This window comes from Catharus ustulatus, chromosome 9 (genome assembly GCF_009819885.2).
Source record: "Catharus ustulatus isolate bCatUst1 chromosome 9, bCatUst1.pri.v2, whole genome shotgun sequence".
Taxonomy (NCBI): Eukaryota; Metazoa; Chordata; class Aves; order Passeriformes; family Turdidae; genus Catharus; species Catharus ustulatus.
The window spans coordinates 28,930,697-28,951,804 of record NC_046229.1 but is presented as its reverse complement, the minus strand read 5'-3'; the positions used below and the strand labels follow the sequence as shown (position 1 = coordinate 28,951,804).

The 21,108-nt window shown below is 58.5% G+C and overlaps 2 protein-coding genes across 2 annotated transcripts; both read left to right on the top strand.

The window, feature by feature from the left end:
- Positions 1–1,030: 1,030 nt before the first annotated feature.
- On the top strand, positions 1,031–13,837 carry DDR2 (discoidin domain receptor tyrosine kinase 2). Its single transcript, XM_033067916.2, has 18 exons — positions 1,031–1,522; positions 3,476–3,494; positions 4,694–4,797; positions 6,443–6,545; positions 6,662–6,893; positions 6,980–7,127; positions 7,255–7,360; positions 7,655–7,838; positions 7,908–8,151; positions 8,256–8,318; positions 8,468–8,598; positions 9,100–9,310; positions 9,685–9,905; positions 10,015–10,151; positions 10,504–10,695; positions 11,440–11,668; positions 11,973–12,122; positions 12,458–13,837. The coding sequence occupies exons 1-18, from the start codon at positions 1,426–1,428 to the stop codon at positions 12,593–12,595; spliced, it is 2,709 nt and encodes a 902-aa protein (XP_032923807.1). The 5' UTR covers positions 1,031–1,425; the 3' UTR covers positions 12,596–13,837.
- A 969-nt stretch (positions 13,838–14,806) lies between these two features.
- On the top strand, positions 14,807–21,108 carry HSD17B7 (hydroxysteroid 17-beta dehydrogenase 7). The gene is made up of 9 exons (XM_033067915.1): positions 14,807–14,882; positions 14,983–15,186; positions 15,274–15,366; positions 16,395–16,509; positions 16,975–17,169; positions 18,045–18,149; positions 19,131–19,187; positions 19,664–19,762; positions 20,148–21,108. Exons 1-9 carry the CDS (start codon positions 14,848–14,850, stop codon positions 20,241–20,243), a joined length of 999 nt encoding a protein of 332 aa, XP_032923806.1. The 5' UTR covers positions 14,807–14,847; the 3' UTR covers positions 20,244–21,108.

Genomic DNA, 21,108 nt, shown 5'->3' with positions numbered 1-21,108 from the left:
CCCTTGCAGGCCTGGGAATGGGACCCAAACCACTCCCTGTGGGGGAAGTCACCACGTGTCCCCCAGTGCAAAGGTGGCTGCGGGGCATCCCAGGCTCAGCCAAGCACTGGGTTCCCTGGGCACTGTGCCTGGGCCACCAGGGCAGTGTGGGGGGTCCTGGCTGGCACTGTGCCTGCTGCTGGCTCACCACAGGCTGCCTGGGCTGTGTGTGGCCAAGCCTTTGGCTTTTTGGCTTTGCAGACCACCACCTTTGCATTAGGTCCCTGGACTGAACGCCCAGTGCTGGCTGCTGCCAAGTTATTTGAGCACCAATTCCAGGTAGCAGGAGGAGAGTGGAGCAGAGCTGGCTGGGATTTGTGCTGATGTGCACGTAGGGCAGCCTGGGCTTCTCCCTGCCAGCTCATCTGGGGTAGCACATGGGGCCCTGCTCCCTGCCAGCTCAGAGGGAGCTGTGCCCTGCCTCTGGCACCCTGGGCAATGCTGCTGGTGGCAGTGACAGGGTCACCAGTGTCTGCTGGGGGCAGTGGGTGGCTTCCCCTGCCTGTGGGTTGGTTGGTGTGTCTGGAGAATTCAGGCTGGCAAAGAGATTGGTTTAGGAGCAAGGCTACAGCCCTGGGGCTTTGGGGTGTCTGGTGGGACAGGAAAGCCTTTTAGGGAGGTGCTGGCCTGCTGCCAGGGCTGCTACTTCCTTCCCATATAATGTGAGCGTGGAATTCAACACAGTCCAAACAGTCTAAAAAATAATTTTTGAGAAAGTTCTTTAATTGTGGTTTCTGCTGCTGCAGGAAAGTTAACATGAGCCCATTATTAGTAGTATTACTGTTATTACTTTCTCCCTGCCTTGTTGCGTAGCCGGTGGCCACCGTGCCAGGCTAGTGCCTGGAAATGATGTCAAGCCCCCAGCTGTGCGTGGAGCTGGGGGAGCTGGAGCACCGAGCCCGTGCCCTGAGCCAGGCTGGCTCTCTGGCCGCTGCGCTGGCCACGTGTGCCCGTGCAGGAGCCCCAGCTCGCTCCCCCAGGGGCCCGGACAGGGGCAGCCCGTGTGGGACACGCCGGGCTCTGCTGGGGTGTCCCCATCCCCTGCGTTTTGGGGGTGTCCTGCCCGCCCCACAGTGCAGGAGCAGGCTCCTGGACACGCGTGCCATGCCACAGCCACGGGGCAAGCGCTGGAAAGCGAAACGTTGCCTATTGCTTTAAGTTCCCTCGCTGGCCACGGGTGCTTTTTTATTTTTTTCTCTTGCGCTATGAATGGGTTTTGCTGTAAATTATAGCTTTGCGCACGTTCCCTCGGGCCAAGGAAAATAACCTCTGCCGAAAAGCCAGCCCGGATCGCTGACTGGCTCCCCCTCTCCGCTCCCTAATTGAAACCAAATGTGCAAGATGTAGGATTGTGGGATTTCTGGCCGGCTCCCAGGAATCCACAGAATGCGAGCGGGCTCCCAGAGGCATCTTGCATCAGCCCGGGGAAGTTCTCTCCTCACCTGGCTCCCCCGGCCCGGGCGAGGGGCGAGGAGCCCGCCCGGCCTCGGCCGCTGCCCCGCTCCGGTGAGTCCTGGGGCCGCGTTTGGCCCTGCTGGGATTGGGATTTTGGGGGGATCTGGTCAGGCAGCGGGGCTGGGGTGTGGGTCTGCCTGGGAGGGCTGTGGGGCAGCAGCAGGGCGCTGTCCTCGCTCGGGGAGGTGACAGTGACCCCTTCTCTCCAGCTGACCCCAGTGCCAGCGTGTGCCCCCGCGCCTCGTGCCAGGCCGGCGTTCCCGGTGTCCCTCCTCAGCGCCCGCCCCTGTGTGTGTTGGCAGAGCTGGTCGGCCAGAGAGGCCCTGCTGTCCCCAGGGTCCCAGCCGGGCAGCGGGTCACTGGGGAGGGGAGCAGCAGGCCCTGGGGCCATGCTGTGGGGCTGGCACGGAGCAGGGCTGGGGGCTTGGGGAGCCTTGCTGGAGGCAGCACCCACGGGACGCTGTGCCCAGGCCCCAGCCGTGCCCGGGAGGTGTCACAGGGCATGGGGAGCCATGGGGACCTGCTGGCTGCTCCTCGCACCCCGGCTCAGCCAGCCAGCCCAGGGCTGGGGAGGCGCTTGCTGCTGCAGAAAATGGGGCTGCATCCAGCCCAGAAAAAGTCTAAAATGGCATTTTTGGAAGGGAGGAGGACTACGGGTCCCGGCATGCTGTACTGTGCTCCCGCCGGCGGTGTGGCATGCTGGGGGCTGTAGTCCTCCTCCCTTCCAAAAATGCCATTTTTGGGGCAGGGATCCTGAACCCCCTCATCCAAACAGCCCTGGGCCGGGGTCACGGGCATTCTGTCCTCACTCAGGGACATCCCAGTGTTGCAAGGCAGCCCCAGCCCCATGAGGACAGCAGCTCTGCAGCAGGAGCCCTGGCAGTGCTGGCAGACTCGTGTCCAGCTGTGCACAAGGGGTGCAGGCTGCTGCCATCCAGCCCCCTCCCCATGGATGATGCTCCTGCAGTGCCAGCAGAGGTGGCAGTGCCCACCTGGGGACCTCACCCAGCTGGGAACCTCACCTGGAACGGGCTGCCAGCCACAGGGACCATGGCTCGGGTGGGGTTTGTCTCTTAACAAATTTAGTTTTTCCCCCAGTTAGTTCCCTGGGTTATTTCAGTGGAATAAGGAAGGAGGGAAGTAAGAAGGGAAAACAACAAAATAGCTGCAGCCAAGGGAAACTCGAAGCCCAGGCGATGCCAGGGAGGAGCTCCAAAAACTCTCTGCACTAAAACTTTCCAGTGATTGAAAGTTTTCAGCAAACATTCTCAGTCAAAACGTTGCAGAGCCATCCCTTTTGCGGGGCTGGTGGAACAGAACTGGTTTCCAGCTGGTCTGCCAGTACTGCCTGTGTGTTTGACTGTATGTCCCTTAGCCCTCGGCCTCGTGGCCTGAGCCACTGTCCCCACACCCCTGAGGGACAATCAGCGCTTCCCAGTGGCTACATGGGGATGATTTCCCTATACCAGGCTAAATGTAAATGCATTCCCTGCAGGAGATTACAGCATCTGGTATCCTGATGCTTAAAGAGTTTACTCAGCCTGAAAGAATAGTGGGGGAAAATATCCCTGGATATTTTTTGGAATGCAGAAGGAAATTAAGTTTTTAATGTTGGGGGCAACTGGCCATCATCAAACACAGCAGCCTCCTGCGTGTGCCTCTGGGCAATGCAGCTGAAATTCCCAGTTGCAGCTGAATTAATTGCAACTAGCTACAGTTTCCCAGCTGGGAGTAGAGGGGGGGGGGGAAAGATACCACATATGTGTTTATTAAAAAAAAAAAAAAATTTAGAAAAAAGTAGGGGGGATCATCCCAAGTGCAGGTGTTTACTTGTGCCTCCTTCACAGCTTGTGGTGTTTGGCAGAGACCCCCAGGAATGCAGCAGGGTGCTGTGGGGTGCAGAGAGCTTCGAGCAGAGTGTAGGTGGGAGCTCCTGACAAGGCTTTGCTCTCCCTTTGGGTGCTGCTGTGGCCACAGCAAGCCCTGGTCTCACTCCTGCTGTGCCAAAACCCGGCTGTGGCAGCAGCCAGGACCATATCCAGCACCTCCCAGCTGGCTCTGTTGGGTGTGGGCAGCTGCTCTGGGTGCTTTAGCCTTTGTCTTGATGGTGGGACGATGCAGGGACACAGCCAGGCATTCACCTGCAGCCTCAGTGGTGCTGGGCTGGTTCAAGGATGTGCCAGCCAGGACAGACATCCCTGGTGCAGTGAGCTCGGCTGGGATGTACCCCAGCAGCCAGGCCCCATTTGGCCAGGAGCTGTGGTCCCTTTGACCCCCAGTTAGTGGGTTGTTAATGTGTGTTTAAACTGGATTATAACAGGGGGTTTTAATAGAAAGAAAGAAAACTGATTGTATCTGGTGCTAGTGTGAAGTGTCCTCTTGGCAGACAAGGGGTGCTCGGGGGCCTGGGGCAGGGCTGGTGATGTTTAGGGGTGTCCCTGGTGCTTCCCCTGGCATAGTGCCATGGTGGTCACTCCAAGGTGTGTGGGCACAGTGGGAGCTGCTCGGCTCCAGGGCTTCCTGGCAGCTGAGGGCTGTGGTGACACAAGGGCAGGCATGTCCTGGAGAGGTCCCCCTGTCCCCTCTGAGAAGCCCCAGCAGCACTGGTCCTTTTTGGTCCCCATGCTGTGGCCCAAGCCCTGTTCCCAGGTCCCCTCCAGCCCCATCCCAAGCTCCCCTTGAGCAGAGGGTGCAAGCTGGCTCCCAAGCACACCCTGTGTCACACCTGTCTGTGTCACACATCCCTGGGATCTGCTCTGCCATGGGGAGCTATCCCAGTAAATCCCCTGTAAATCTTGGGTGATTACCTCTCTGGGAGCCAGCAGGCAGGGAACCCGCTCTGGCCCCGTGCCATTATTGCTTTATACCACGGGGTTGTGCAATCTCTGCCTTGCAAAGGCGGCCAAGAGTGGGTGGTGTGGCCAGAGCCTTCGTGCCCTGCGGTGGAGGTGGCCAGTGCTGGCCCCAGGGAGCTCCTGCGGCCGTTCCATGGGGATGTGGCACACCATGTCTCCCAGGGGTGGTGTCCAGGATCCCCGTGACCACCACGAAGGTCTGAGCCCTGGGACTCTGTTGCTCCTCCAAGGCCAAGGTGGGACACAGGGTGCTGTGCAGGAGAGGTGCTCCCACCCTCAGCTGGGCTGGCGTTTGCCCCTCCTCAGCTGCCTCAGCCTGACAAGCCCTGCTTCTGTCTCCACAGGACTGCCGACATGCCAGCCACCCCCAGACCAGCCCTGCTGTCACTGCTGCCACTGCTGTCACTGCTGCACATCCCACATGCTGCCAGAGCCCAGGTCAACCCCGGTAAGCCACACAGGGACCAGGTGGCTGCAGGTGCCATCATTGCATTCTCCTGGTCTCTACTCCTGCCAGATGGCCAAGTTCAGACTCACATCATCTCCATCATCTCTGGGACTTTCTCAGCTCTGGGAGCAGTATGTGATGGCCCCCTAAGCCCAGACCTGCCTGGTCACTCTGCTGTCCTGCACCTCACCTGGGCACCTGCAGTGACCTGCAGAGCCCCTCTGCATGCCCCTGGCAACCGGCAGGGTGCTGGCCATGGCAAATTTGGCACTAGAGCCAGAGCCCTGTGCTCTCAGTGGGGCCCTTGCCATGGGGGCTCCCTGAGTCTGGAGGCTGCCAGGTGCCAAGCTATTGTTTTCTCTGCTGGGCTGTGCCTTCTCTGGTGGTTTTGTAGCAAACCAAGGCTGGCTTTGGGGAAGTGGCTTGACTGGGTGCCTGGCTCTGCTCAGAAACCACAACACTGCGTGGCTGGCAGCACAGGCACGTTCAGATGGCTGTTCCTGCAGGGCTCAGCCCCATCCTGTGCAGGGATGGACAGAGCCCAGCTTTTCCCAGGGTTTCCCCAGGGAGTCCCTTTAACAAGGCCCTTCAAAGGCTTCTTCCATCTGTGGGAGGAGTTAGCTGGGTCTTCCCAGGAGGTGCTTACTTAGGGAGGCAATCCTGCTTCTCCTGCTGGCAGAATTGGATTTGCCTGGACAGGATTGTCATTACCAAGACAAAAAAACCAGGGCTGGCTCCATGTTTGGCAAGAATTAAATGGGAGTTCAGTGGGAGCTGTGGGAGAGCAGGAGACAAGAGGACATGCTCCTACTGTGCCAATGCTCACAATGAAGATGTGAGATATGGTGCCCGTGGGTGTCGTCCCAAGGATGGTGGCACAATGGGACGTGGATTCTTTGCCAGAGCAGTGCCAGGCTCCCAGGCTGTGGGCTGGGAGGTGGCCCAAGCACAGACTCCTGCCTGGTCCTTGCCACCTCGGTGCGGGTGTTTGCTCGGGGTGGTGTGCGGCGGGAGCGCGGTGGGCTGGAGCCGGCAGCCAGACAGTAAACATGGCCAAACAAGCCGCCCTTTCAGCGCTGCTCTTGGCAGCCAGGCGTGAAAAAATAACTGCTGGGAAGCAGCGAGGATGCGGTGCTGAGGGATCTCTGCCACCCGGGGCTGCAGCCCGCCTGCCACCCCAGGTACTTTTCCACTCACAGCCAGGCTGGGAGCAGGGCTGCTGGTGAGGGGTGGCCAGGGAGGATGAGTGCCTGTCACTTGTTCCCCCAGGCAGGGACAGCGAGCAGCAGGGCAGCATGGCACCATTGAGGTGAGGTTTCAGGGCAAGTGGCCTCTGGAGTGTGGGGACAGCAGTGCCAGCTCACAGGCTCTCCAGCACAGCCAAGATCCTCACCAGCAAGGCTGAGGAGATCCCTGGGGACAGGGCTCAGTGTGCCCGCCAGTCCTTGGAGCCACCTCCCCTCCTTCCCACTTCACTTGGAGCTGGGGTGGCATCCGCTGCTGGCCAGAGGCCGTGTTTGCTGGGGAGGGCTCCTGCTTTGGCAGCACTGTCCCCTCCTGGCAGCCAGAGGGATGGAGAGTGCTGCCAGCTCGTCAGGGAGGGATTTGTTCCCTCCTGCTGAGCGCCGTGCCGGTGTCATTGCAGCGGTGTGCCGGTACCCCTTGGGAATGTCGGGTGGGCACATCCCCGACGAGGACATCTCCGCCTCCAGCCACTGGTCTGACTCCACAGCCGCCAAGTACGGACGGTGAGTGTGGGCACCCTCCTGCAGCAGCCACAGCAGGGGCTGGGCTGGCGTGGAGGGAGAAGGGGGACACGGGGCTGGCCTCGGCTACAAACAGCTCCTCCGCTCTGGGCTCGCAGGCTGGACTTGGAGGGTGGCGATGGAGCCTGGTGCCCCAAGACCCCCGTGGCACCAAATGACCTGAAGGAGTTCCTGCAGATTGACCTGCACGCCCTGCACTTCATCACGCTGGTGGGCACCCAGGGGCGCCACGCCAAGGGCCACGGCAATGAGTTTGCCCCCATGTATAAAATCAGCTACAGCCGGGATGGCACCCGCTGGATCTCCTGGAGGAACCGGCACGGGAAGCAGGTGAGGAGGCTCTGGGTGGGGGCTGCATTGGGTGGTGGGTGAGGAGGCTCCTCCTGCCCATGCCCACCGTGCTTCTCCCTCTCCAGGTGCTGGATGGAAACACCAACACCTACGACATCGTCCTCAAGGACCTGGAGCCGCCCCTCATCGCCCGCTTTGTCCGCTTCATCCCGGTCACTGACCACTCCATGAATGTGTGCCTGCGCGTGGAGCTCTACGGCTGTGTCTGGTTGGGTGTGTGGTGCTCTCCTGTGCCTGTCCCCAGTGCCATCCCAGCATGCTGGCCATGCCAGCAGGGACTGGCTGTCCTGCAGCACTGGGACTGGGGGCTGTCCATGCACTCACCCTTCCCTCCCTGCAGATGGGCTGGTGTCCTACAACGCGCCAGTCGGGCAGCAGCTCGTCCTTCCCGGGGGCACCATCATCTACCTGAACGACTCAGTGTATGACGGGGCCTTTGGCTACAGGTGAGGGCTGGGTGCCATGCTGGGCAGTAGGGTGTTTCTTCCCTACATTGTCAGAGCAAATGCTTGTGGTGTCCTTGAGGTGGGGGACGTGGCCAGCCTGGGAAGGAGGATAGTGGGGGGGGGGGCAGTGTGATATCCCAGCCCTTCCATGTTCAGCACCCCTCAACCCTTTCCAGAGAGAACACCAGGAAAAAAATCCCCTCCCTGAACATCCCGTGAAGAACTGCCAGGGGGAGTTGGGTGATGCAGGTTGGTGGGGCTGGCCAGAGTCACGCTCCTTCTGTCCCCTTGCAGCATGACAGAGGGCCTGGGCCAGCTGACAGACGGGGTGTCGGGGCTGGATGACTTCACTCAGACCCACGAGTACCACGTCTGGCCGGGCTATGACTACGTGGGCTGGCGCAACGAGAGCACGGCCAGCGGCTACGTGGAGATCACCTTCGAGTTTGACCGCATCAGGAACTTCACCGCCATGAAGGTTGCCACCCCCCTGCCCCGCCGGCCTCCCCGTGCCCCTCGGTGGCCGTGCTGACAGCCTGCCCCACAGGTCCACTGCAACAACATGTTCGCCAAAGGCGTGAAGATCTTCAAGGAGGTGCAGTGCTACTTCCGCGCCGACGCCGGCGAGTGGGAGCCCGGTGCTGTCTCCTCGGTGCTGGTGCTGGATGATGTGAACCCCAGCGCCCGTTTTGTCACCGTGCCCCTGCTGCACCGCATGGCCAGTGCCATCAAGTGCCAGTACTACTTCGCTGACACCTGGATGATGTTCAGTGAGATCACCTTCCAGTCAGGTAACTGTCTTCCCGTGGGGGCCAGGCTCTCCTGGGTGGGAGGCTCAAGGAGATAGTGGAGCTGTGGGGCACCCCCACCCTCATGTTCTCTTCTTCCTGGGCAGATGCAGCCATGTACAACAACTCGGTGCCCCCCGCCGAGGCACCCGTGGTCCCCACCACTTACGGTAAGTGTGTCACCCTGTACTGGCCAGGGGCTGTGCCCCATCCCGTGGGGAAAGGGGCAGGGGGTCACCCCACACCCCACTGTGACCAGCCCTCGCTGTCCCCTTCTCCAGCTAGACCCCATGCTAACCCTAACCCCTTCTCTGGCCAGACCCCACCCTCAAGGTAGACGACAGCAACACACGCATCCTGATCGGGTGCCTGGTGGCCATCATCTTCATCCTGGTGGCCATCATTGTCATCATACTGTGGCGGCAGTTCTGGCAGAAGATGCTGGAGAAGGTGGGCAAGCGTGGCGTGGCTGGTGAGGTGCCCTGTGGCGGTGGTTGTGCAGACCGTGACAGGCTCACTCTGGGCACATTCTTCTGGGAGAAAACAGGCTCCAAGCAAGGGCTGCTGCTCCCTTCCCCTCCTCAGAAAGGCTGTGCTTTGCACCCATCTCCCTTAGCTGAACAGGGTGGTGGCTTTGGGACTTGCCTGTTTGCCCATCCCTCAGTCCTGAAGGTGATCTGGGGAACAGGAGCCCGGGTGTGGAGGGTTCTCACCACAGCCACCACCTCACCACGGTCACTCACAAAACTGATGAAGCCAAACCCTCCTCCATAGAGGCAGACAAGAGAAGGGGGGAATGTGAGGACAAACCCAAGCAGGTGTTGCAGCCCGGGGACCAGGCACTAGAGAGGAGGTTTGGGCACACCCCTGGTGCCGTGGAACAGGAGACACGCCATCCTGCCCACGCTGTGGGGAACCCCAGCTCTCTCCTCCCTTGCCCCACTGTCACAGGCATCACGGAGGATGCTGGACGATGAAATGACCGTCAGCCTCTCCCTGCCCAGCGAGTCCAGCATGTTCAACCACAACCGCTCCTCCTCCCCCAGCGAGCAGGAGTCCAGCTCCACTTATGACCGCATCTTCCCCCTGGGACCCGACTACCAGGAGCCCTCCCGCCTGATCCGCAAGCTACCCGAGTTCACCTCGGGGGAGGAGGACGCAGGTGAGAGCCAGGATGCTGTGTGCTCACAGCACTGAGCCTGCTGCAGCCCCCTCTCCCCAGCTTTTGGCCACTCTTTAAACGTTTTGGCACAGAGGGGAGAGGTCTCACAAGCCCCCGTGCATCCCATGTGAGGGTCACACAAAGCCTGTGATCACCAACATCCTCTGCCAGACTAAGCTTTGTCCTACTGTCATCCCTGGGATGCTCTGGCACCTCTTCCTCACCCATCTGGAGGCCAGGCATTGACCTCTGCTCACCTGGAGCTCAGGGCTTGGCTGGTGTGTTTGGTGCAGGGCTCTGGGGCAGAAGGCACAGGGTGCGAGCAGCCAGCAGGGAGCAGAGGGTGCAGGGCTGACCCTGCTGTGTCCCCCCAGGCTGCAGTGGCCCTGCCAAGTCCCAGGCCAGCGTCCCCGAGGGTGTGCCACACTATGCCGAGGCCGACATCGTCAACCTGCAGGGCGTGACGGGCGGCAACACCTACTCGGTGCCGGCCCTCACCATGGACCTGCTCTCCGGCAAGGACGTGGCTGTCGAGGAGTTCCCCAGGAAGCTGCTGACCTTCAAGGAGAAGCTGGGGGAAGGCCAGTTTGGGGAGGTGAGAGGGAGTGGGGCCTGCTCCCAGCAGGGATCAGGCAAAGCTCTTCCCAGCTCCCACTGGGAGGCTGTCGGTGAGCAGAGGGAATGGCTGCCCCTTGCTCCCCCAGGTTCACCTCTGTGAAGTGGAGGGCATGGAGAAGTTCACAGGGAAGGACTTTGCCCTGGAAGGCTTGGACGGCAGCTCCGACCACCCCGTGCTGGTGGCTGTGAAGATGCTGCGGGCAGATGCCAACAAGAATGCCAGGTAGGGGCTGAGGGGGCACACAGCCCAGCACTGCCCCGTGCAGAGCCTCGCCAGGAGAGCTGGGATGCTTGGACAGCATTCCCTGCCTCATCCATCCGCTGTATGCTCAGTGCCACTGCCAGGACCACACACCTGAGCTCTTTGGGGATGCTGGGCTGTCCCATGGCAGGATCCTTGGTCCTAACCAGCTCCCCAATGCCCGTCTACCTGCTGAGCCCACCCTGCAGCCCGTCTTCCCCACAGGTCCCTCAGCAGGCTCGGGCGGGCGGGTGGCACTCTCGGCCAGTCTGTGCTCACCTCCGTGCCCCTCTGGGTCTGTCTGTCCGACCCGTGTGGTTTCTGTTCCGGAAAGGAATGATTTTCTGAAGGAAATCAAGATCATGTCGCGGCTGAAGGACCCCAACATCATCCGGCTGCTGGCGGTGTGCATCACGGACGACCCCCTGTGCATGATCACCGAGTACATGGAGAATGGGGACCTCAACCAGTTCCTGTCCCGCCAGCAGGCAGGCGGCCCCGCTGCTGGCCACGCACCCTCCGTCAGGTAGGTGTCATGGCTTGAAAGACTGGTGTCTGCTAAGGAAGGCAGGAGCCTCTCTTGAAATGGACAATGTAAACCTCCTCCTCCCAAATTATTATAATTTTGAAATTAAGGAGCTCTCAGGCAAAGATATGGGAAATAGGAATAACAGCTCTTTACTAGGAAAAAAATTAAAATAGAAATACAGTAATGCTAAAAAACCCCAATGCAAAACACTGACAGAGTCAGAATCCAGCCTGACACCCCGTCAGTCAGTCAGGGTGTTGGCAGCAGTCCCATTCAATGGTGGCTGCATCCTCCTGCAGTGACAGATCTGGCTCAGTTGGAGCAGTGCTCCTGTACAAGGTGCAGTTTCCCTCCAAAGGTCCAGTGATAATGTAGAAGGGCCTGGTTTTCCTCTGGAATCCAGTGGAAAAGGCTGCTCTGATGTTCCAAATCTCAGATTTTATCTAGGTAGGAAATGTTTGGCTCCTCCCCCTGGCTGGAGCATCTCCCAGTGGGATGATGGATTTTTATCAGTCCTGCAGTGGGACTCAGTGGCCATTAACAGGAGAGATCTCCTGGAGGAAGGATGGGTTGTGGAAAAGATAAAGAACACAGATGGTGATAGAACACATACTTTTGGTCACATCCTGTATTACAAGCCAAGATGGCAGAGCAGGGACAGGTGCCTGGGACACCCTGCCTGGAGCCTCCTGGCTGCTGTCCTCCCTTCCCTCTGCTCATGGGTCCCGTGTGTCCCCACAGTGACCTGCGGTTCATGGCCACCCAGATCGCCTCGGGCATGAAGTACCTCTCCTCCCTCAACTTCGTGCACCGGGACCTGGCCACGCGCAACTGCCTGGTGGGGAAGCACTACACCATCAAGATTGCCGACTTTGGGATGAGCAGGAACCTCTACAGCGGGGACTACTACCGCATCCAGGGCCGGGCGGTGCTCCCCATCCGCTGGATGTCCTGGGAGAGCATCCTGCTGGTACACGGGGCCTGGGCTCCTCTGATGGACACTCTGGGGGTGCTCCTTGCCTTGTTTCCTTGGCTGGGGATGCAGGAGGGATGGCGAGGTCTCTGCTCTGCAGCCCAGATTTAGGGTGAAGCATGGGGAAAGCGGGAGTGGTGGCAGCTTTTTGAGGCAGGCTGGGGTGATTTTTGATGTCCCAGTGCAGGACATGCTTTAAGTGGGATGCTTGGCATCCCAGAAGGAGGTTTTGATCCCTACATCTTCTGGAGCAGGATGGGGTAAAGCCCACACCTGACCCCGCTCTGCTCCCTCTGGCCAGGGCAAGTTCACCACGGCCAGCGACGTGTGGGCGTTCGGAGTGACGCTGTGGGAGACCTTCACCCTCTGCCGGGAGCAGCCCTACTCCCACATGTCTGACGAGCAGGTCATCGAAAACACCGGAGAGTTCTTCCGCGACCAGGGCCGGCAGGTGGGGATGGGATGGGACGGGACGGGACGGGATGGGATGGGATGGGACAGGACGGGACAAGTGCTGTGCCTGGGACGTCACAGGCCTAGAGAGACACTTTAAACTGACCAGACAGGGAGCTTGGCTGTAAGGCAGCTGTGGGGCACGAACTCCACCAGGGAGGAATCCTGGTGAAGGGCCCATCGTGCCAAACCCTGCACTTTGCACAGCCTGAGGTGCTGCTTGCTCATGGAAAGATGGGGCATCCTGACAAACAGGGCTCTCCAGGAGCAGTTTGCACATTGCTTTCTGTGGCTGTAATTCTCTCTCTGCCAATTTTGCCTTTTGTTTTGCAGACCTACCTTCCCCAGCCCGTGCTGTGCCCGGACTCAGTCTATAAGCTAATGCTCAGCTGCTGGAGACGGGACACCAAGGACCGTCCATCCTTCCAGGACATCCATCGCCTTCTCCAGGACTCAGCCAGAGAGGAATGACCCTTGGATCCCACCTGTCCTGGTCCCCATCCTTCCCTGTCCCCGGAGGAGCCCCGTATGCAAACAGAAGCCACTTCAGTCGGACTTAGCCATACACCCCGAGCAGCTGCCCGTGTTCTCTGCAGTGAGGCCTCAGAGGAGACCCCAAGGACAAACTCCATGGCATGGGACAGCTCAGACCTCCTGCTTCCCCACAGACCTGAGCCCAGGAGCAGCACAGGCTTGGGGGAGAGTTATTTATTGAAGCAGCGTGTTCTGGTGACAAGGACTGGGACAGAGCGGCTTCTCCTCCCTGGCTGGAGGGGATGAGCATCAGCTGGACCTTCTCAGTGAGGAAGCTCGGCCCACAGGCAGGGCAGGCACCAGGGGAAGGGCTGTGTGCCCTGCCACAAGGAGCCAACACCTGCCTCAGGAGGAGCTGGGAGTTCCACTGCATTTCAGTGGGCTATGCATGGGTGAAAACAGACTCCACAGACATTTGGGGCGTTGGACATGCCACATGGAGAGACAGGAACTGCCCTCCCTGCTGGCCAGCCCCAGCTGCTCAGGGAGAAGCCTGAGGGCTCTCCCAGCACCTCACCCAGCTGCTGGAGTGTGCAGCCAGGGAGGAGTGGGCATCCTGTGCCCAGGGGACATTCCCTCACAGACCACAGCCACTCCAGGGCAGCTCTACTGCCTGTGAAATGCATTTTGGATGCCCCATGGGTGGCAGGATGCAGCAGGATGCTAGCACCTTTTACTTCCATGGGGAAATCTCCAGGTCCTTCTCCCCCGGGGTTACCCCACCTCTTCATCTGCCAGGAGAGGAAAGCACAAAGCAGAGTTTCACTGGCAGCTGCCTGATGCCCATGCCTGCACCAACCCTACGGGCATGGAGCAGGGCACTGCAACTCTCCCTGGCCCTCAGCCTGGGATCACAATCCAGCTGCAGTGCCTGAGCTGGGCTCTGCCACCCTGAGCATCCCCCAGCATCCAGCACCCGTCCATCCTCCTTCCTGAAGCTGGCAGCACCCTGAGTGAGCTGGTGCCAAAGCCGCGTGCCCTGGCAGGTTATACCCACCAAACTCGGACCCTCCTGAGGCTGGACAGGAGGAACTGTGGACTCGGGGGGTCCAGGACCCTCCTCACTTTTGTACATATTAGTTCAGCACGGTTCCCAGTACCCCCTGGCTAAGGCATGTGTATATTCAGTAGATGCACCTGTGTAGGGGCAAACCCGCTGAAGAGACACTCGGTACGTGAGCCTGGCTGCCTGCTTTCCTTGTGGCGCCTCTGCAGCAGCTCAGCTGGCCTCCCCCCGGGGCTGGGGGGCTGTGGAGCTGCACTGTGTGCTGGGATGTGGTGTGGGAACACGGGAACAGCCTGAGAGCTGGAGCAAGGGTGAGCGAGGGCCCAGCTGGCTGAGCCACGCTAGCTGTGCATCCCAGCGGTGGGAGGGAGGATGCACAGCCCCGCACTCAGTGAAACGCGGGGCAGCTGTGGGCTCTGCTGGCTCCTTCTGCAGCCCCGGAGGGCTCCCGCAGGGCCTGCGCACCCAGCCCTGCCCGGCACGGGGCAACAGCGGCCGGCTGGGCATTGCTGCTGGGCTGCAAAATCCCCCGGGGCAAAGGAGGGCAGCGCTGAGCAGGGCGGCAGGGCGGGGGGAGCGGGCTTCTCTGGGGATGGGGATGGGGATGGAAGGGGAGTGGGAATGGGAATGGAAAGGAATGGAATGGGAGTGGGAATAGAAAGGAAAGGGAAAGGAATGGGGAGTGGGGATGGAAGGGGAATGGGAATGGGAATGGAATGGAATGGAATGGGAGTGGGAATGGAAAGGAAGGGGAAAGGAATGGAATGGGAATAGGGAAGGGAATTGGAATGGAATGGGGATGGAAAGGAATGGGAATGAAATGGGAATGGAGGGAATTGGAATGGAATGGTGAGGGAATGGTAACGGAATGGGAAGGGAAGGGACGGGACAGCGGGAACACCCTCGGCGGAGGGGGCGGGGCCTACACAGAATGGGCGTGGCCAACGACACGGACACGACAGCGCGGCGTGGGCGTGGCCTCCTACCGGGGCGTGTCCATGGGGCGTGTCCATGGGGGCTGCGTCACTGTGGCCCCGCCCCCCGCGCTCTGCTCACCATCACGCCACCGCCGGCGCGGGCCCCGCCCCCCTGCCGCGCGCTGATTGGCTGCGGGGGCGGAACGGGGCGGGGCCGGGCGCGCGCAGCACTTATAGCGGCAGGGGGGCGGCGGGCGCGGGCAGTCATGGAGCGCGTGGTGCTGGTGACCGGTGCGAGCGGGTGAGTGACCCTGGCGGACAGACCTTGCCGGGGGGTCGGGACGGGAGGGCTGGGCTGACCCGGGCAGGGCTCGGCTCTCTCTGACCCCGTCCCGTTGCAGCGGCGTGGGGCTGGCGCTGTGCCAGCGGCTGCTGGAGGAGGATGGCCGCATCCATCTCTGCATCGCCTGCCGCAACGAGCAGAAGAGCGAAGCCACGCGCGACCTCCTCCTGGCCTCCTACCCCGCCGCACAGGTGTCCACCGTGGAGGTGGACCTGGGCAACCTGGCCTCCGTGCTGCGGGCCGCCCGGGAGCTGCGCTGCAGGTACGGGATCCGCCCCTACCGTGGGCACCAGGGGCACCGGGCGCCCCTGACCCGCTCCAACCCGGCCCCTGTGCTCTCCTCCCGCAGGTTCCAGCGCCTGGACTTCGTGTACCTCAACGCCGGCATCATGCCCAACCCGCACGTGAACTTCAAGGCTCTGTGGCACGGGCTCCTCACCGGGTAGGAGATGTGCTGGGGGTGCCGGACCCGGCTGTGGGACACAGGGGGCTGGCACCGTCAGGATGTGCCCCTGGGGCCATCCCCATTCCCTGCTGTGAGACAGAGCACTCCCTGGGGAATGCGCTCTGCTCTGGGCTGGGTTTGGCGGCTGAGTGCCGTGCTGGGGTGGTCCAGGGTGGTGAGGTGGGGTGTGAGGTGGTCCAGGGTGCCCATGCCACTCCTGATCCTGGGTGTGAGGTGGTCCAGGACACCCAGTGCCTCTCCTGACCCTGGGTGTGAGGTGGTCCAGGACACCCAGTGCCTCTCCTGACCCTGGGTGTGAGGTGGTCCAGGACACCCAGTGCCACTCCTGACCCTGGGTGTGAGGTGGTCCAGGGTTCTCAGTGCCACTCCTGATCCCCGGTGTGAGGTGTTCCAGAGTGCCCATGCCACTCCTGATCCTGGGTGTGAGCCCCACTGGGTGTGTGGGGCGGGCAGGAGGTCACCCAAAGCTTGCAGCACTACATGAGAAATGTGGCTGTGTTGAAGTCTGTGTCTCCTTGCTGTTGTTTGATGCCAGTGTAGGGTTTTGTGGCTGTTCATAGCTGTGGGTCAATATTTTGTGAAGCTCATGGCGCTGGTAAGAGCATGGTTACTCTGTGGGGAAGCTGAGCTGAGGGCACAGGGACTTGTGCTGAGTCTAACAGAGCTGTTGGGGTGTTGAGCCAGACTGGTTTCCTTGCCTGCGTTTGGTATGGCCTGAGGGTTTGGTTCCGTGCTGGAGCTTGACTGAGTTATCAGCGTGAAATGAGGGAAGGAGATGTTTTTACTGTGCGAAAGTAAAGAGAGGTACAGATCTCTGGCCTAGTCACTACTGAGGCACTTGCAAACAAAGGAGCTGGCATACTCTATAGACCTTTCCCATCCTTTTTTGCATGGGCTGGTACTGCCCTTGGAGGTGAAGCTGTGTGGAACCTGTGAGGTGGAGGGGGTGGTGGATTCCTCCTGGCACTGTGGGTCCCTCACTAGCTCCTGTTACTGGCTTCCAGGAAGCTGCTGCACATGCTGACCACTGCAGAAGGCATCATGACCCAGACGGACAGGCTGAATGGAGATGGGCTTCAGGAGGTGTTTGCCACCAACCTCTTTGGACACTTCATGATGGTGAGGCCTCCTGTGAAAACTGGACCCTCAGTCTGATGTTTGGGGTGGGTAGAGATGGGTCTGGGCAGGACAGACCTCACAGGTTCAGGTGCTGATGGAGGCTGCAGCAACAGATAATCAACAGGCAAAGAACGACAGGGAAAAGGTCTTGGCATTTGTTTAAATGCTGACTTTTGTTGTAAGAGTTAATGTAATTTTGAGGTTACTCTAGTGAGCCAGCAGACAGAGGTCAATTATGCGTGGTTCTCTATCCAGGGTAAATACTAAGGCTTGGCTGTATTAAATCCTGAGGTGCTCAGCTGAGCTGTCCAGCAGTGACAACTGCTTGTACTAGTGTCTGCTTTTGGCTAGTCTGGGAAAGCTGGCTGAGAGCACTGGGAGAAGCTCACAGCCTTAGGTGCTGTAAAGTTATACCCTGAGAATGGGAAAGTGCTGTGTTAAATAAGTTAACAACTCTTTTTCCAGGTCCGTCAGCTTCAGTCTCTGCTCTGTGGAAAGGAGAAGCCCTCCCGGCTCATCTGGACCTCCTCCAGCAATGCCAGGGAGTCTGCCTTCAGCCTCTCTGACTATCAGCATGCCAAGGGGCAGGAATCATACAGTTCCTCCAAATATGCTACTGACCTGACAAGTGTGGTTTTGAACAGGAAATTTAATGGCCAGGTGATGATGGGGTTTGTGGTGCTGCAGAAACCTACTGATTACTGTTAAATGACTGTTTGTCATTATCATGGCATTGTTGTTTCCTAGTTCCATTTGTTCACTCATAGCAATCTGCTGCGTTCCTAAAGGCACAGGTAAGAACTAAACGTGGCTGAGCTTGAGCTGGTGCTGTAGGAGGTGGAGAATCTGCCAGAGAAGACTGCCAGATTCTGGAGTTCTGGCCAGAAAAACTTCCCAAAGCAGGAGATTTTGGGAGCGGTTCGCACCTTGCAAGCTCTTCTCTCTAGATCAGAGCTGATGTTAAAGAGCAAAGAGGCTCTGCTTTTGTCAGGTGTCCCTGCCTGCTGCCTTCAAGCTGCAGGCTCTGCTGCTGGCCTGTGCTGCTGCTCAGGTTTGTCACAGTGAACTGTACCAGCAACCTGCCTTTGCTGTCCTGGGGCAGTGATGGATTTTGTTGGCAGCTGCAGCCCTAGTCTAACAGTAGTGGTTGTGCCATTCTCAAACACTTCCAGATGAAATGGTTTAGTGCCAAAAGGCTGAGCTCTTACATCTTAAAGAAGAGGTAACCTTTGGTCTGAGTGGGCTGTAATTTGTGGGATATCTACTGTGGCTGCTGAGCTACATGGAGATTGCACCAGGAGGCTGCACTTTCTACCCTGGGGGTTTGGAATGGGCATGGATTTAACACAAACATTTCCAGTCTGGACCTCTTAAAATCACTCCATCTAATTGCTGTCTGCTCTGGTACTTAGTGGAGTATTACTGTGATGTCTGTACACACCCTCTCCTGCTGGGCAGCGCAGGGAGGGAAGGAGTGTGACCCATTCTTTTCAGTGTGGTGTAATTGTGCCCTGACATGATTTTCTTCTCTGCAGGGTCTGTATTCCAGTGTTGTTTGTCCTGGGCTCGTTATGTCCAACATGACCTATGGAATTTTGCCTGTTTTCCTGTGGAAGCTGCTCATGCCCATCATGTGGTTGGTGAGTAGATAAATGTCCTGGCTGGTTTTGGGCTGTGACGCACTTTAGCGTGAGTGATGTACAGCGCACTTCTATCCCAGCACAGGCAGCAAGGAGCCAGATTCCTTCCTTCTGTTGGTTTGGGCAGGCTGCACCCTCTGCAAACCTTCCCTTTCTCCTCTTGGGGCTCCAGTTTCCAAGCTGAGTTTGGAGGTTTGGTGCTGGACTCTGTGCAGAGGGGCAGGGTTCAGCCCTTCAGCAGTGTTTGTCAAGGCTCCCCTTGGAAGGTTTGCCAGCTCTGCTTGGGCTTGTGAAACACCATGAGCTTGCTGGCAGCAGAGCTCAGGATGTGGCCCCAGCTTGGCTCCTGTGCTGTGAGATGCTGTTCATTTCTAGAACAACCTGTTTCTCAGTGTTGTTCTTTCCATTCCTCTAGAAGGCAGTGTTGTTTTTTTCTTTCCAACCCTATGGAAAGCAAAGCCTCCTGCTCTCTATTTCCTCTCCCCCTGCTTCCCCACAATTTTCCTTGCCTCTCTTCCTCTGTCCCTCAGCTTTCACTGCAGTTCTGTCCCTGAGGGCTGCCTGCTCTGAGCCTTGCTGCTCCTGCTGCCAGAGTGGCCTTTCATCTTAAGCTGCCCCAGTTGCAGCAGCCGATCCTGATGGATCACATTTCTCCTGGCAATGCCTTCTCAGCTGTCCTCCAAGCTGGCAGTCCTGCAGGTCCCCTCTGCCTGCTGCCATGCCTTGAGACCCTCCCAGCAGAGGCACCTGGGAGGTGTGTGTGGCTCCTGCCTCGGGGTGGGAGCATGGAGTGACACTTGGTGACTTGCTGGGGGGCTCCAGAAAGCAGTTTGTGGTGATAAAGGAGTGCTTTAGTCAGTGTGCAGTGTTACCAGTTTGGGAACCGTTTCTGGTAGATTATCTGGAGTGTTTGGGCTGCTCAGGGATTGCCAACAAGCCTTTGGCCTCAGCACAGATTCTGTCATGTTCTTTCCCCCTCAGATCCGATTTTTTGCCAAAACTTACACTCTGACACCCTATAATGGAGCAGAAGCTCATGTAAGTAGTTCACAACTTGATATTTTAATATTCCTTCCTTCTGGGTAGCTCTTCTGGGGTCCTATGGCTTGAGCAAAGAGCCTCTCAGCAAGGCTGCTGGATGGGTACTGTCTTTGACCCCCAAACAGCACAGAGCAGTGGGTGTGGGGGACCAGCTGTGCCCAGGGATCTGCCACATGGTGCTCTGTGACCTTTACCCAGCACCTATCAAATAAAGGATTTGGGGAAAACATCCTGGCCAGGGGCAATGATGTGCAGCACAGGGGATGGAGGAGGGTGATGGGGGGCACAGTGTGTCTCCAGCACAGTGGGAGCCATGCTGAACTGCTCAGAACTTCACAGATCACATCTTCCCCTGCTTTGTGGGAGCACCTGTGCTGTCTCCTCCTGTGTCTGCTGGCAGTCAGCTCTTTGCCTCCAGGCTTGGCTGGGACAGTGTGTGCTGGGCTGGTACATCTTTGTGCTGTTCTTCCCAGGTGTGGCTGTTCAAACAGAAGCCAGAGTACCTGGATTCCCATGTCAAATACCACAGCTGTACTACTGGGCTGGGGAAATGCTACGTGGAGCCTCGGAAGGTAAAGGGAGAGGGAGCTCCCTGCTGCAGGGGCCTTGGCTGGGGTCTGTGATCCCCTCTGCATGGGAGGGCTGGTGCCAAGGGGAGGGAGGATGCCTTGAATGGCAGTTAGAGGAAGGGGATGAGCTTATCTGCAGTGTTTCCTAGAGTAACTCCTGGCTTAGGCTGGAGTCTGGAAGATAATGAAAGTGATGATCAGAGCAGGTTAAGTGTGCAATGGTGCTTCCCCAGAACATGTTCTGGCTTATGCCCTGGTGGCAGATGTCTTCAGCTGGCTGTTTGTCAAAGTGGAGGCTCTGGAAATGCACCCTGCTTATCCCCAGAGCTGCCCTTGGTGTCTGCCTGGCAGGAGATGGTCTCACAGGGCAGTTTTCCTTCTCTTCCAGATGGATGTGGATGAAGACATTGCTGAGAAATTGTACCAGAAGCTGTTGGAGCTGGAGGAGCAGACTCTAGAGAAATACCGTGATCTCTTAGACTAAGCAAAGCCATTCTCAGTGGGGTGAGAGTCTTGAATCAGTAACGTGGGATTTCTTCATTCTGGTGCTACCTCTGTTGCCAGCTGTTCTGCAGGCACATGGCTTCAGACACAATCTTCCTTCTCGACAGAAGGTGAACAGTTCCTGAAAATGGAAGTGTGAAAACTGAAGAGAAATACTTAGACCTTTTGCTATGGGGTTTTTCTTTTGGCATAAAACTGGAGACCTCGAGTAGGCAGAGTCTGTCCTAACACAGTTGCAAAGCAGGGTCTTGCAAAAGCAGGACTGAACTGTGCATGGTTCAGGAGCAGCCTCAAAACCTGTGGTTTCAATCTGGCAGCAGCCTGGGGTTGCTGCCCTGCATCTTGGCTCTGCTGGTGTTTGTAGATGGCTCAAACACATCACCTGTGGCTGATCCTGATGTACTTGAAGGCTCACCTTCAGCAGAGCTGCCCTTACACTTGTTCACCAAAGCTGGGGCTGGCTGTGCATACCTGCCCAAAAGATTGAGCCTTGCTGGCAGGCAGGGTCTGCACAGCAGCTGCAACCAAGCTCCTGGAGAGCTGGCCTGAGAAGCACACACCTGCCTCAACTGTGACAAGAGATGCCTTGCTGTCCCCTGGGTACAGGCACTTGAGGGTTTGAACCATTGCTGGCTGGAAAGGATGATGTTAACCTGCACTCAGGGCCAGTCTGCTCTGTTCAGAGCAAGAGTGAGAGGTTACCATGTTGTTTTATCTATTTAACTGTTTTTATATAAACCTCTTGTACCAACCATTCTTCCTGTTGTTTATCTGGGGACCTTCAACAAGTAACTGCCACCTACTAACTTCAAGTGCTGTTAATGAATAAATGACTGAAAGGACTT